At 37.5% G+C, this 16080-nt stretch overlaps 1 protein-coding gene across 1 annotated transcript; it reads left to right on the forward strand.

Annotated features, from left to right (window-relative positions):
* On the forward strand, positions 1-10659 carry LOC140934868 (GDP-L-fucose synthase-like). The gene is made up of 11 exons (XM_073384430.1): positions 1-20; positions 2435-2594; positions 3942-4056; positions 5241-5294; positions 5895-6043; positions 6778-6917; positions 7509-7573; positions 8084-8150; positions 8680-8759; positions 9429-9528; positions 10444-10659. Exons 2-11 carry the CDS (start codon positions 2458-2460, stop codon positions 10497-10499), a joined length of 963 nt encoding a protein of 320 aa, XP_073240531.1. The 5' UTR covers positions 1-20; positions 2435-2457; the 3' UTR covers positions 10500-10659.
* Positions 10660-16080: the final 5421 nt, after the last annotated feature.

Raw genomic sequence — 16080 nt, forward strand, 5'->3', positions numbered from 1 at the left:
GGAAGAACTTTTTAAGTCCGGTAAGTGTTTTTATTGTATGATTCCTCGGCTTATTCTCTGCGATCACATAATATCCCACCAGAGAACTCGTGCACAGAGATCTGACTTTGCATAATGTCCTTACCGGTAACATACTTTGTCGAAATTTTATAAGCATCTATCCGGAACCGAACCACTGCCACCTTCTCTTTGACCGGAGACCAGACCAGGCTCTGTTTTCCTGTTGCTTGGTAGGAGAGCTGGTAAAAATTTGGCCAGTTCTCAGGAGTTGCATAACAACAGACTGATAATGATTTTGGAACCATGATGCTGCAATACTTCTTTTCTTTGGCGATTGTTGTAGTAAGTTAAGTTCCGTCACGTTACGCTTGACATTAATTTTCCTTTTAGCTTTCTCTTCTGCTGCAGTCCCCTGTCCCGCTCTATTATAAGTGAAAAAATGTTCATTTAATTTGCAGTTATCTCGTGGGAATTTTTAATTCATTATTTTCGCCTCAAAGTTCCGCAGCAAATGTTTCTGGCATTTGCCCTGCAGGCTGTCGCGTGAACGTTTCCACACATGTTAAGGGGAATAAATTATAGATCTACTATAAAATTCAGAAGATAAGCCCCGGGTAAATTATTTATTAGGGTTATATTATATTTCAAATTCCCTGGGCTTGTAATACACATTTTTACAAACTGTTTGTCAACAGTTTTTCAGTGTACAATGATAATCTAGTAAGCTTAAGAATTTGTGACTGTGTGATCCATCAGATATTAACTTCAACAATTAAAGCAATGATGAATGTATTAAAAGTGGAATACTGGATACACTGTAATAGGCTTCTTGCAATAGTTGGTCACATAATCAACTTTCCATAAACACGAAAACAGTCCACTTTGGGAAAATGACGTTAGCAGGAACTGAAAGATCGTATTAAAATTAGGTAACCAGTAAATTTTCAACCGTATGTCTCAAAAGCTTTAAATTTTGAAATTTTCAAGCTGACATTAAATCTTTCCCTTAAGCAGTACAGGGCTCAAGTTAGATCAGAATATTAAAATGCTTTTTTATACCAGCCGTATGCAAACTTTGATGACTAATTAAATGTAATGTATATGGTTCTGTTAAGTGAAATGTATTTTTTGTTTTGGTTTGTTATAAAACCCTGTGTACTTTGTTTGTTCTATACCTGTCGCTATATTGTTATTGCTACCCCAGTCTTTAGAATTTTGATTTTTTTATTTTGATTAAAAACTGATTGTAGTTTGAGGGTCGGTTTGAGCCATACACTGGGAGATTGACAGTTTTTATTAAGCAGGTTATAATTAGTTGTGACCATGGTGACTTTACATAAGAGCAGTACATCCAGCTTGAATTTTGAATTGATGCCATCAGCCAGTTTGCACAGGGTTCCAAATAAATCTGGACTGAATTTTGACACAGTTGTTTCCTCAGCTTCAGTACATGTCAATTTTCTGGAAGATATTTAAAAATATTTTTTAACTAATAAAGACTTCTGTTCACACCTTTTGTTAAGTGCTTTACAAAAACTAAAAAAGGTGTTGTTTAGGAAATTATAAAGATGCAACAATGCTGTTATTTGAACCCATAACCAGTAACATCTGTGGTCTGTCTCACTACGGTATAAGCATTTGTGCTTTTGCCACATTGTTACTGCAGGTATCATGCAAAAATGGAAGGCTGATATGCGGTTGATAAAAAAGGTTATCCATCCATAGCATATTTTTTCCTGAACCATCTTTTAGAAATGTACTGGATCGGTTTATCTTGTAGTTAATTTTTTATCTCAGGTAATTTTTTTTTCTTTTGTTTCAACTTCATTAGCATACATTACCATACTCAAAAACAAAAGAAAAACAAAAATTATCTGAAATAAAAAATTAACTACAACATTATTTTATTTTAAACCTTTGGCTTTTTTAGTTAGTGTTCTGCAAGTTTTGGTTCAATTCTTTTTTAAGGGGCCGACCATTCAAATGTGTTTTTTTCATTCTCCAAACTACTGGGCATAATACATTAAAGTACCTTATTTGACATGGAAATTCACTCACACCTGAACTTGACAGCAATAATTTCCTAATCTTCATACTAACTATGCACCTGTACAGCTGCAGGACAAATTATTGTTTGGAAAACTGTCAATCTAAAGAAAGTGATAATGATTATAAATTATCAACAAGATGTAATAAATATTTATTTTTTGATTTTATGTGTAATTTATTTCCTACAGTGTGTATTTAACTTCATTTTAAAATACTATTATTTCCCATTCTTCATACTAACTATGCACCTGTACAGCTGCAGGACAAAATATTGTTTGGAAAATAATTGTCAATCTTAAGAAAGTGATAATGATTATAAATTATCAACAAGATGTAATAAATATTTATCTTTTGATTTTATGTATTTATAATTTATTTCCTACAGTGTGTATTTAACTTCATTTTAAAATGGCTGATCACAAAAGAATTCTAGTAACTGGTGGCACAGGACTTGTTGGAAAAGCTCTAGAAGAGATTGTAGCTACAGAGGAAAAGAGACCTGATGAAACATGGATTTTTTTATCCTCTAAGGATGGCGATCTTTGGTAAATAACTGTTCATATTTACTGATTCTATTTCATATACAGTCAAACCTCCACTAATGGCCCCCTACAGCACAATGGCCACCTCTCTACAATGGCCACTTTGTTTTGTGCTGGCTTAGGGATAGTCCATACATTGACTCTTATTTAAACCTCTCTACAACGGGAACAGCCACTAAAGCGTGTCCCCAACTGCCAAAATAACCTCTCGACAACAGCCTGTTTTTTTTAGCCACTGATTAAAAAGTCAAGAATGGTCATGAAATTTGATCTGCATGGCACGTTGAGGATTAACCGTGGCAATCGAACATTTTGATTTTGTTTCATTTATACTGCTGCAATAAGCATAAATTGTCTACGATACTGATAGTGAATGTTGCAAAACTTGCTCATTTTGTCATGTCAACATTTTGATTCAAAACATAATTGAAGCCTTTTGCGTATTTTATCTCACACTATATATATTATTTATGATTGGATTACCATTATGGGACACAGTAAGCATGAACTTAGCACAACAAACATGTTGCACTCCCTAAAACATTTGTCATATAACACCCCTACCCCCCGACCCCCCTCTCTCTCCCCTCATAAGAGGGAGCTTTAGAACAGGCATGTTTAAGCAACGGACGTCAACCAGCAGTAAGACCTTTTCCTTCTTAATATGCCTTGATAATAAAAAATTTGTATTCTTTAGCTTCCTTACTCTTATAGGGACAATATGACTGAAAATTTGGGCAAAACCATCATTAAAAAATGAAAAGGGGTGACTTCCAGTTGACGTGTGTTGCTCAAAAACGTTGTTGCTTAAGCTCCCTAATGGCCACCTCTCCACAATGACCACGACCAGGGTGGCCATTGTGGAGAGGTTCAACTGTATTGGTTAACTGTGATTAGTATATTTTTCTCATGTTCTATAAGCATGTGGAAAGGGGAGAAATAAGGGTTTGCAGTTTATGCTATTTTGCTTAAATTTAATTTTAAAATGCTGTGTGGCAGTTAGAAAATACTAAGTGGCTCACGGTTTTTTTAAGTTTTGTTAAATTGTAATGATGTATTGAAAATCTTTTTACATTATTTTTTTTCCTGGGTAGAAATTGGTTCCTTTTGCGCCCATTAGAGAGCAATGTTCCATTGCCAACCAGATTATAAATGCTTAAGAGAAATTGAGTAATTTATCATGATATATATTATTCAGGAAGAGAAGTAATAATAATCTCAGACTGTCTGGCATATGTTGATACTTCACAAGTCTTGTGTGATGTCTTATTTTTAAGCCTTTCTTGAAATTTGTGTAACAATCTACGTAAAGTACTAACAGAGTTTTGAAATATTATGCCACTATTGTAGTGATTCAGCGGCAACTAAAGCAATTTTTGAAAAGCACAAGCCAACACATGTGATCCATTTAGCTGCTCTTGTGGGCGGACTGTTCAAGAACCTCAAGTACAATCTTGATTTCTGGGTAAGAATAGAACTACTTGACTCTAATAAACACTTAATGGCTGGTCCCAAGGGAAATATTTAATTTTGTTTCTTAAGAATCTCAATTCACCTCGGGAAACATTTGCTGTAATGGTGGTCGTCAGTGAACATTCACGGGTAACAGGGCACTGTTACCCAGTCTGATGTCATAGATTTTGTAATGTTGCCTGCTCAGAGATTTTGGTGGGAAACAGTTTCATTGTTAGATGTCATGTGACCTCGAAGTAACCAATGAGAGTGTGCACTGTTGGGAAGAAATTTCCAGCTATATAACAAGGAGCTACACACTGTACATATTGTACAGTAGATATGCATTATTCACCAAGCCTGTGCAGTCAAGATGGCTGGACATTGGCCAGGTTATTTCTTTTTCTTTTTATGGACAAAGAAAAACTCAGTTAAGGTCAATAGAAATGCAGCAAAGAATGAGTCCAATATCCAACCATCTTCATTGAACAAGCTTGGTCAATAAAGGATTTTATATATGACCAAACCAAAATCTCTTCTTTCGGGACCAATGCGGGAAACCCTGAGTGGGCAAGAACACAGGAGTCACTTGATCTCGCAAGCTCATGGGACCAGCCATATAATAATGGGCAGTTAAGCAGTGACGTAATCTTTGCTGATGTATGAGCACAAATATGGCTCAAGTTTGATGTCCCAATGTAAATCTAACTATAATGTTATGTACTTCATTCAATGCTACTGAAGTGCTTCATTCTGTCTTGGTAATTAGTCAAGAATTATTTCACTTACATTTCCCTGTCCAGGGATTAAGAACATCACTTTTCAATGCCTAATTCCTATGTCAAGCTTTGTGTTATGATTATTGCATGAGAACACTGAAAAAAGTTTTCCCTTAATCCTGCAGCACAGAGGGTTATCATACTTGGTATACAGCTGTACTTTTCAAAAAGTCCTTTTTTGGACATTTTTTAAGGTTATAATAAAAAGTTTTTTTACAAAAAGAAGCATGACTGGATTGAGAAGAATGTGGACATCTTGTTTTAATTGCATCAGTCAAAATGAAAGGACTAAATTCATTTTTCATTGAGTCACCCTCGAGGATTCCTTGTACTGGCTTTTGTGCTGAGCTATTCATTTAATAGAAATTTTGTAATAAGTACATGTAGTTGATAAATTATGTTATTGACTTATTTGCAGAGGTTAAATACCCTGATCAATGACAATGTTTTGCATACTTGTCACTTGACTAAGGTGAGTGTCCAAGTGGCCTATTACTGCAAGGTATTTCCATCATAATATCATTAACAGTATTGTTGGATGAGGCTGAGTATCATCTGAAGAGTTATGGAGATCAACGAGGGTTAGGCCATGGCGGATAACACCCTCATAGATCTCCATAATATTCTTCAGATGATATGAAAGGTGAATTCAACAATTGATTTAACATTTATTTAAAATAAGTCTTAGTTAAATTGAAAACCAGCTAAAATAAGCTTTCCTTCATCGATGTTAAGTTCATCTTTGATAGTGCATGTTTATCTGCATGTCGTCTGTTGAGTTACAAGTCTTCTTGCCGTTCTTGCTATGTTTTTAGCCAATAGTTCACTTATTTCTTCCTCTTGAAACGAGTGAAATGTTCCGCCATTTTGTACTCACTACCAAAACAACTCAACCTCGTCCTTAGGTCTTCTCAGTTAACTGTTCATTTTTCTGGCAATAAGCTGCACAATCAACATCATTTTTTAACGTATCGCAAAAAAAAAATGTTTTATACCACATTCCTCCAGAACCCTTTACAGTTTTATAACTATTGATAAGTGATTTTGTTTTGGTTTGGTTTTCATGGCTCAGGTAAAGAAGTGTGTTTCTTGCCTTTCAACATGCATATTCCCAGACAAGACCACGTATCCCATCGATGAAACGATGGTGCATAATGGTCCACCACACACCTCTAACTTTGGTTATTCATATGCCAAACGTATGATTGATGTGCAGAACAGGTGAGTGATGGGGTGGGAAGAAACTGCAGTGCAGCCTTTAAGTTTGGATTGATCTGCAACACTCTTTAGAACTTCTAATGGTAACCTTTGACTGAATTGATGACCTCCCCTTGGCTTCTTTCTCATGTCCTGAACAAAAAAATAGTAAAGATGAGTGCTCAAGTGCAGCTTTTTTCAAAGTCACCTTTTTGCCAGACACAAAATCATTGGTTGTCACAAAAAAGAATGGTGCATTGATACATGAAAAGTTTGGAGAAGTCATGCTAGGCAGGCGTACTTACCTTCCTGTCCACTTCTTGTAATCTGGTATTTTTAAAAATCTGAAGAAATATATCGTCAAATCTGTAATATAATAATATAAATGGCCTGTAATATAAGATAAATGGAGAAAATGAATTAAATACAAAAAAAAAAATACAAAAGTTACTTGCTTGGCCAAAAAGCAATTTTTATTAAAATTTGCTAGCCAGACAGGTCATTCCACTGGCCCCACTCTATTAAACAGCACTTTTCTGGTACCCTGTCTGTTGAAGATGGAAGGAACAGGAACCCTTTTAAGGGGCGGGGAGGGGATGGAAAACCCATGGGTCTTTCATGGTACAAAAATCAAGCACTGTGTGGATTCTCTGTGGCTCATTAGTGGATCATAAGGTGGTATTGATGCCTACAGGGTCCATACATATATTTTAACAATTAATGCCAACAAGAATTAACTAGTGATCAATATTTTGCAGGGCTTATTACCAACAGCATCCAGATGGATGTTTGTTTACTAGTGTTGTTCCCACTAATGTTTATGGAAAGCATGACAACTTTAATTTGGAGGACTCCCATGTTCTTCCTGGATTGATGCATAAAGTATACCTAGCACAAAGTGAGTTTGAAGTACCCATTTGCTTAGTTTTTGATTATCGAGACAAACACATGTTCATTTGAAAATTGCAGCAAATGCTTTTGAATTACAGTAAGATGAACTTAACTGGTGCATGGTCTGGTCAATTGACCAAGGACTTGTCTGCCGAAAGGGAGATTATGGGTTCAAACCTGGTTGGACCAACTCTCAGGGTCGTAAAATAAGTGAGGAGAATTTACTGCCTTTGTTTGACATCTACAAAATGGTTAGACATTCTAGTCTTCTCTCATAAGAATGATAAACTGTACATAGGAACGGCTGGTCTCAGAGCTCTTTCACTGTTCCGATCCTTGTGGGACGTAAAAGAACCTACCCTGCTGTTCATTAAGAGTAGGTGACAACTAGGCCCTGGTAGTTTAGTGGGGGTCAACATTCAAACATCAAGTGTCTTAACATGTAATGCATTAATTGCTGTAGCAGGTCCACATCAGCCCTCCCTCAAGCTGCCTGACTAATGAGGCCTAATAGCAGTATGTAGATTCAGTGCATGGTTGTTACCTTTGTCAAGCAGTGCAGATAACATTGCTTTTTTTGTTCTGCTCTTTGGTTTAGAGGAAGGCAAGCCTCTTGTAGTTTGGGGAACAGGCTCACCCCGCAGGCAGTTCATTTATTCAAAGGTATGACTTTAGATGTTAATGCAAATCTTGAGAATTTAACTGAAACTAATGGTTAATAACCTACTGCATATATATGTATTACCTAATTATATGATCATAATAAACAGATCTAGTAAAGACAATGCAACATCTCAAGAGTGTAAAGACACACAGAAAACACCTAATGCTCTGGTGCTTAACCACTCTGACATTGGTCATTCGGTTTTTCGGATCTACACTTACCCTTTCACGCTGCCTTTGCTAAATCTGTGTTATGTATCTACTGGTGCCTTCTGCCGACAAATACAAAGTCCATTCTTATTTATGTCACCATTTCTGTAATATGGTCCTCTTAGAGCAGTATCTAGGTCCAGACGGCTTAGTTGTTTTATAATCCAAGTATTTTCAGGATTTAAGTTGCAGAATGTCTGTCAGCATAACATTGCTGATTGACAACAGTAAAGTGCTCTACAAATTCAAGGATATAACAAGATTATGAAAACTGATGGTTCTGAATTTTTTTAAATTTAGGATCTTGCAAGATTAATGATCTGGGTTCTCAGAGAGTACAATGAAATTGACCCCATAATCCTGTCAGGTTGGTAGATTCATTAAACTCAGTATGGTTAAACTGCTCCTCATTTGCTTTTCTCTTTCTGTTTGCAGTGCTCCTCACTGGTATTTATTTCCAGTCAAATCAAATGTCATCTTAAATTTCCCTGAGATATTATATACAATATATATGCACATTTCTTCAAAAGTTTGTTATTCTCATTGAGACCTCAGATCTTTTTGACTGTAAAGTTTAGAACCTTGTTTTTACATGTCGTGCTTTGATTGGTAAATTAAGTACATGTAACCTGATATGAACTTTTATTTATTTGGTTTGAGTTCCATATGAGTTTCATAATATGAAAAAAACATCTGATTTGTCCTGTACATTTACAGCCTCCCACGCAGGTGTTTATAGGGGCGCTCGTATTTTGTCCCTCCGCGCAAACTCCCAGATTCTTATTTCTGCTTGTAAAAATTTACAAGAAAAGGCCATTTCGTATGCCCTGTAGTTTTAATTGTATGATTTAATTGTGTCAAATAAGTAATCTGTGGTAATGTTTCGCTGTTTGTAGTTAATGAAGAGGATGAGCTGTCTATCAAGGAGGCTGCCGAGTTGGTTGTGGAAGGAATGGGTTTCACAGGAGGACTAGAAGTATCCTTAATTATAAAATAAATGTTCTGTTAGCCCTAAGACTGGGTAAAAGTGAAGAAGAGTTCCCCTAAAAGTCTGTAGGTCTACTGATGGCCCATAGCCTATTAACAGTTAGGCACCAGATAACAAGACAGGCTTTTCTTCTGGACCAGATGCCTTTGCTCGTACCAAAAAAAGCCGTCCACAGAGTCTATATGCATGTTACCAACAATTTATTAATAAAACAATCTTAATCTCTGTTTTGTTCTGAAAACAAAACGAAACGAACTTGGACATGAAAAAGGTCTCAGCAGGTCTTAAACAGGGTGGCAAATAAACATTGTTTTGTCTTAAACTGAGTCATGGTTGAAGGCCTCGACAGGACACCTCTTCCCAAACTTGGCTGGATCATTATACGCTTGTGGGAAACTGCCCACCTACCCCACCCCTGAGCCAATATTTTGCCCTAAGTGAGAAGTAAGTGTTAATGTTGGCTTAGGGGAGGGGTAGGTGGGCAGTTTCTCAGAAATGTATAGATCACCCGATTCAGAATCTAAGGGCTCCACCTACTCAGCCCACCATGGTCATGGCCCTCAGCTGTAATCGAAAGGGATCATTAGATAAAACTTTGTTGAGTATAGTAAGAAATGTGGACATGAAAAGTGAAGTAGTCCTTAACACAGATGTTAGTATGACACAACCAAGTCGGATGGCCAGTTTAAAAAGACAGCAAGTAATGCAAAATTAAGAAAATACCGACCAGACTTCAAGTTCACGGATCCTAAGATTGGTAAGTCAGCAGTTCTTTCTGGGTTTCTTGGTCCTTGATCTATGAATACAAGAACACTCTCTCAATTGTAATTATTTTCCTCAAAGCAGGGTCAGCCAGAATTTTTAAAAACAGAGAAAGGTTGGCATAAGATCATGAGATTCGTTGCATCAACTAGATTGAGCTTTGTCACAGGCAGCCCAATAATAAGTTCCTTAGGGGTGTGTGCCTCCTCTGGTATAACATCCCTTAGGGTGTGAAATTCCTTGGGGTATAAAATTCCTTGTGTCCTACGCTTTTTCGGGATGTAAGATTCACTTGCGTCATGCTACTCTCTGGAGTAAAAGATTCCTTATGTCATCAAAACTGTGATAAATCCCTTGGAGCTCTTGCGGTATAATAGACTACGAGTAGTCCCCATTTTTCCTCAGGGATAGTAGAGCGAGCGAAACGCAAGCGCTCGTGAAAATCACCCCACGTGAGAAAGGCAAGACGCGGCGGGGAGAGAGAAAAATTTCTCGCGTGGGGTGATTTTCACGCGCACGCGCGTATCGCTGGCTCTACTAACCCTGAGGAAAAATGGGGGACTACTCGTAGTCTAGTGGTATGACATTCCTTAGGGTTGGTACCTTGGAGTGAAATTGCTTGTCCCATGACATTCCCTTCGTGACAAGAATTCTTGGGATATGACATTCTTTAGGGTAAATATTCCTTGGGGTGTAAGATCCTTTATGCCTTGGGCTGTTACAATGTATGGTCCTTGTAGCATAAATGTTTTATTGGGTGAAAAGTTCCTTGTGTCACAACTTCATCCCCAGGGTCTTCCACTATTCGTCCCGCAGAGCGAGAAGGGGCGATAGTCAGTTAGGATATCCAACTGTTTGCACTTTTTTCCCGCAGAAGTGATAATGTTTCTGTTTTCTCGTCCTTTTTTAGCTATCAAGGAAAGCTGCGAGTGGTTCTTGGCCAACTATGAAACTTGCCGAAAGTGATGAATTTAGAATTTTTTGAACTGTTGGTTGTATACGAAAGAATCTGCTTTAGTCAAGAATATAATATTGGAACTAGGAATGTACTGTTTTAGTCCAAGTTATTATAATTATGTGCTTGTCATTAAAATGATTACAGCAAATAAAGACATCAAATGGTGAATCGTTACTTGCTCATTTTTTTTTAAATTTGGAAAATAAAGGTTTAAGCATACCTTGCATGTCAGCAAGATCCAAAAGAATAGTCGATTAAAGTCATTTTTACCTTGTTTCCGTTCCAATAATAATGTTGTTCTCAATTTTGTGTTTGCTATTAGCGGCAAAATAGAGATACTTTGCTTCCCCCACACACTCCCCCACATGCCTTTATTTTCCCCTCTCCCCAGTCTCCCGACGACACAAAGAGGCCTCTGCGGGGAAGAGAAGATGGTTCCTGAGGTTAGTCAGCCTTCCACGCAGACGTTTTTAGGGCTTCGTCACCCGTCACGCGTTCTCACCCCTCGTTTTTGGACGATCAATCCTTCAGAAATTGCTATTTTAAGTTTCGTGAATTGGTAGCTCCACTAAAAGAATAAGTTGCCAAGTCGCCACATAACTGAAGCTCGGCCTGGCTTTATACAGTGGAAGATTCGTTTAGAAGTAAAAACTTCGTAAGTAAATGGCATGATAAGGAACCGGTGGGGGTTGGTGTATTCCTCTACACCTTAATGAAGTTCCTTTCCCTTTTTTTCGAATTGTAACCTATTCAATGAAAATCTATCCTCAAGGTAGGTTAATTTGGTGCCCAATATACTACTAACGTTTCGTGTTTATCGGAAAATGACCGGAGAAAAACGATCAAAGAACGATCAAATGAGTACCTGATTTCACTTAATGTTCTTTTTCTTCATGAATGTGCTTAATCATGTGTATAGTGCTTGTACTTACATGTGCATCTTTGAGTCAAAAGTATGGTTCGTCTAGTTAGTTTGTTAACTTTTCCCGGCAGAATTACAGAACGTCGAACGCCGTTGAATGACTTTGAATTTTTTTTAATAAGTGATAAGGTCTTAATGAAAGAGTAATTACAAAACTTAAGAGTATTTTTGAAAGAGTACATTAAGTGGTGATCGGCTTGGCTTTCAGAATTAATTTTAGAACGTGTCCCGAAAATAAGAGTTTTTGCCTCGTTTTGCTTCAGACGCAATACCTTTTGAAAGATTCCAAAGCAATTTCACAGCTAAATTCAAGAGGACTTCATTTATTTAATTAGTTTCAGAATTATGCGCCAAGGACTTCGTCTAACTTTCCTTGGCATGCATATTATATCAATAGACAAACCTCTAATAAGCGGTAACCCTCAGGAATTAGCCAGGTGTCCGCTTAATAGAGGTGACCGTTGAATAGAGGTCATATTTACAGTAAATATGGGAAGAAAATTTCGGGAAATTGATAGGCGACCGCTTAATAGAGGGCCGCTCAAGAGGTTTGACTGTAAACTGATGACCTGACACCCATTTAAATTCTTCTTAACTGAGCAGGTCATTGTTTAAAGGAATAGAGGGTCCACACAGTCTTGAAAAGTGCTTGAGTTTTAGGGGTATAGAACGATTCCTCGAAAAACTGGGGTCTCGCAGTCGAGCGCAGCGTGGAATTTTCCATTCTATACCCCTAATTTTAGGAGACGTCTTTGAATTCCATTTTTCCTTCGAAAGTCCTTAAATTTTCTGCGCAAGCCTTGAAACGCTTGACAAACTAAAAAGCAGAAACTCCCCTTTCTTCTTCATGGCCAGCGGTAACCTACGGTGGGGGTCGGTACTTCATATATGATTATTATAGTGTACCGAGATATATTTCCTTTATGGTAGAGTGTCTTTGGTTTCTTGAGTGTCTTGGCCTACTTTAGTTACTTGGCGCCTAAATGTAAGTTAAATTCGATGTCCGAAATTTCTGGCCATACAGATTTCAAGTACATTATAGGTCATTATAGCCTTAAATCGCTTAATGACTTGCTTGTTTCCTTTGAATTCAGAAACCTATTGGGGTGCGAGAAGGAGCACATGAGAGGAGAGGGAATATGATGAAAACGCCAGCAGCTATATGCAGAACGCCGATGGTTGCGTAGCGGTCCTTTTCTTTTCGAGGGTCCCAGTATCTTTTCCGCTCTTTCTCGTGCCGCTGTCGTTCACATTTGAACTTTAGTCTTAGAAAAACATGGTTTAAGTTTGGTTGTGAACTGCCTCATTGATTCATTGTTCTATAGACAAAGTTATTTCAAGAAAGTTGTTGAGCAATGTGTTGTTATCGCGGCTATAACCTGACTTGACTTCAAAATTCTTATTTCAACTTCAAATAGGGCATTCTATTTCTAACCAGGCGAAATCCTGATCGGAACTGACGCTAGACTACAAAGACGATTTCCTTTAAAAAGCAACAGGAAAGAAAAAAAAAAACAGCCAAAAACTTGTCTCAAATCAATAACCAAATCGTCCAAAGTTTGCTTAACTCGCTTGCCAACTCGCTTCCCAACTTGGTTCTTAACTCGGTTGTTAGTTTAACTCCCCATACTTTCACTAACGCGGCCCAACCTTTTATGCTATGCTCCGTTTCTGTGTAGGTACTTTTTCCGTACAATAGATTCTCACGAATGTTTGCGAGAAAATATAATAATGATTCAAATTTGTCCAACCATGCGCAAATTCGGCCAATATTATTTTTGAAAATTTTTAACGACATCGTTGTCAGGTGCTACTCCTCCACTGAAAGATTGCGGATCGCTTGCGTTTCATGAAAACTGAGGCAAGTCAAGTTGCCAGTATTCTCTCGGTGTTGTATTTACGCGGCTGAATTCTTATCTCGTTTCTAATCTTTAAACGAAGAGAGAAAAAAAGTAGAAATTAATGTATTTTGATTCTGAATACTAATGAAATTATGTGCGCGAGTTAAAGGATGGAATTCTGGTGCAATTATGTCTGAAGCGCGAGTTAACTAAAAAACAAACTCCAAAAGGAATGGAGTATTTTGACACTATAATAAAAAAAAACCAAGTTGAATTTTTTTCAAACTTTTATATTGCAAGAATGCCCATGCTAGAAAACAACTGAGTAACTTTGCAATATCCGCGGATGGGAAACATTTCTTCTAAGTTTCCGGGAGGTTCTATGATATTACCATTACTTAATAATTTTGTGTTTTTAAGACCAATTAACTCAATTAACTATTGCGAATGATTTACACTTGCTAAAAAATCTACGGAGATAAGCGGAGGAAACCAGTCATTGCTGAACCTCAACTTGTCGTGCTCCATTAATTCAATTTTTTCCCTTGTACGTTCATACATATGCTTGTCCTGTTGTATATCCTTACATCCTCAACTTCACCAATATCCATCAACATTACCGGTTTTTCTTTTCAGTTTCATTATTTGATTTAGGAATCAAGATTTGATTTAACGAAACTCACTAGTTTAAAATACTTACCTTAATTTCTTTAACGGGTGGTGGGATTGGGTAGGGATGGCACCTTGCATGGGACCTGTGAGTTCCGTTCGTGCCTATTCCCTCTGGGCAGGCCTGTGTCCAGAAAAACTTGTAAAACAAAACAAAACAAAATAAAACTGTCTTTTCACTTTTTCTTTATCAAACTCCCCCGGGTACTGATCGTCCACGGCTGGATGTGATCTCAACATGCAACTGATGGAAACAAAAGAAAAAAAGCTTGTGTTAAGAAAATAAGATTGGGTTAAATTTCTGACCAGTTTTTTCACGACAGGACAGGGTACGACAAAAGTAGTATATCAATAATAATTTCTTACATTTTCATACTCTCATGTTTCAATGTTGGCTCTTTTCCTTGGGAGCGCGGCGTCAAGCGGTGCAACTGCACTTTATGATAAAACTCTATATGGGGAATAACCAGAAAACAATTAATCAAAGCACAAAAATAAACCTAACAAAAATTAAACGGTATTTTTGTTCGCCGGCTACTTGGACAAGCTAAAAATACATTAATGCGAAATTGTTGGTCCACGGTTCTCTCAGTAGCAGCGTATCGAACATCTAATCAGTCTAACGCTCGTCAGCTATGTTCTTGCTCGAATCACAAACTTTGAAAAACTTTATGTTGTAAAAAATATCGTGGCGTTTAACTATAAAATTAGTTGATTCTACTTACCACTTTATTAATCATATGTGAAGTACCTACCCCTACCGTAGGCTACCGCTGGCCATGAAGAAGGAGGGGGAGTTTCTGCTTTTTGGTTCGCCAAGCCTTTCAAGGATTGTGCAGAAATTTAAGGACTTTTGAAGGAAAAATGGACTTCAAAGACTTCCTCTAAAATTAGGGGTATAGAATGGAAAATCCGACACTGCGCGCGACTGCGAGACCCCAGTTTTTCGAGGAATCGTTCTATACCCCTAAAACTCAACGACTTTTCAAGACTGTGTGGACCCTCTATTCCTTAAAAGAATGACCTGCTCAGTTAAGAAGAATTTAAATGGGTGTCAGGTCATCAGTTTACAGTCAAACCTCTTGAGCGGCCCTCTATTACGCGGTCGCCTATCAATTTCCCGAAATTTGCTTCCCATATTTACTGTAAATATGACCTCTATTCAACGGTCACCTCCATTAAGCGGACACCTGGTTAATTCCAGAGGGTGACCGCTTAATAGAGGTTTGTCTATTGATATAAAACGCATGCCAAGGAAAGTTAGACGAAGTCCTTGGCGCATAATTCTGAAACTAATTAAATAAATGAAGTCCTCCTGAATTTAGTTGTGAAATTGCCCTGGAAACTTTCAAAAGTTACATGTATAGTGTCTGAAGCAAAACGAATCAAAAACTCGAATTTTCGGAAAACGTCCTAAAATCAGTTATAAAAACTAATTCTGAAAACCAAGCCGATCACCACTCATTGTACATTTTCAAAAATTCTCTTACTCTTTCGTTAACACCTTTTCACTTATTAAAAAAAACTGTAATTTGGCCGGGAAAAGCTAACAAACTTACTAGACGAAACATACTTTTAACTCAAAGATACACATGTAAGTACAAGAACTGTACTTAACCATGATTAAGCAGAATCAAGAAGGAAAAAGAAGATCCAGCACAAGGTGAACTCAGGTACTCATTTGATCGTTCTTTGATCGTTTTTTTGCGGTCATTTTCCGATAAACACGAAACGTTAGTAGTATATTGGGTACCAAATTAACCTACCTTGAGGATAGATTTTCATTGAATAGGTTACAATTCGAAAAAAAGGGAAAGGAATTTCATTTAGGTGTAGAGGAATACACCAACGCCCACCGGTTCCTTATCATACCATTTACTTTCAAAGTTTTTACTTCTAAACGAATCTTCCACTGTATAAAGCCAGGCCGAGCTCCAGTTATGACGCGACTTGGCAACTTATTCTTTTAGTGGAGCTACCAATTCACGAAACATAAAATAGCAGTTTCTGAAGGGTTGATCGTCCAAAACAAGGGGTGAGAACGCATGACGCGTGACGAAGCCCTAAAGACGTCTGCATGGAAGGCTAACTAACCTTCTCCGCAGAGGCCTCTTTGAGTCGTCGGGAGACCGGGGAGAGGGGAAAATTAAAGCATGT

The sequence above is a fragment of the Porites lutea genome, chromosome 4 (assembly GCF_958299795.1).
Source record: "Porites lutea chromosome 4, jaPorLute2.1, whole genome shotgun sequence".
In the NCBI taxonomy this organism is placed as follows: Eukaryota; Metazoa; Cnidaria; class Anthozoa; order Scleractinia; family Poritidae; genus Porites; species Porites lutea.

Coding starts and splice junctions, on each gene's coding strand:
- LOC140934868 (XM_073384430.1), top strand. CDS start 2,458: ATGGCTGATCACAAAAGAATTCTAGTAACTGGTGGCACAGGACTTGTT. Junction 6,918..7,508: donor TAAAGTATACCTAGCACAAA/GTGAGTTTGAAG, acceptor TCTTTGGTTTAG/AGGAAGGCAAGCCTCTTGTA. Junction 7,574..8,083: donor GGCAGTTCATTTATTCAAAG/GTATGACTTTAG, acceptor TTTTAAATTTAG/GATCTTGCAAGATTAATGAT.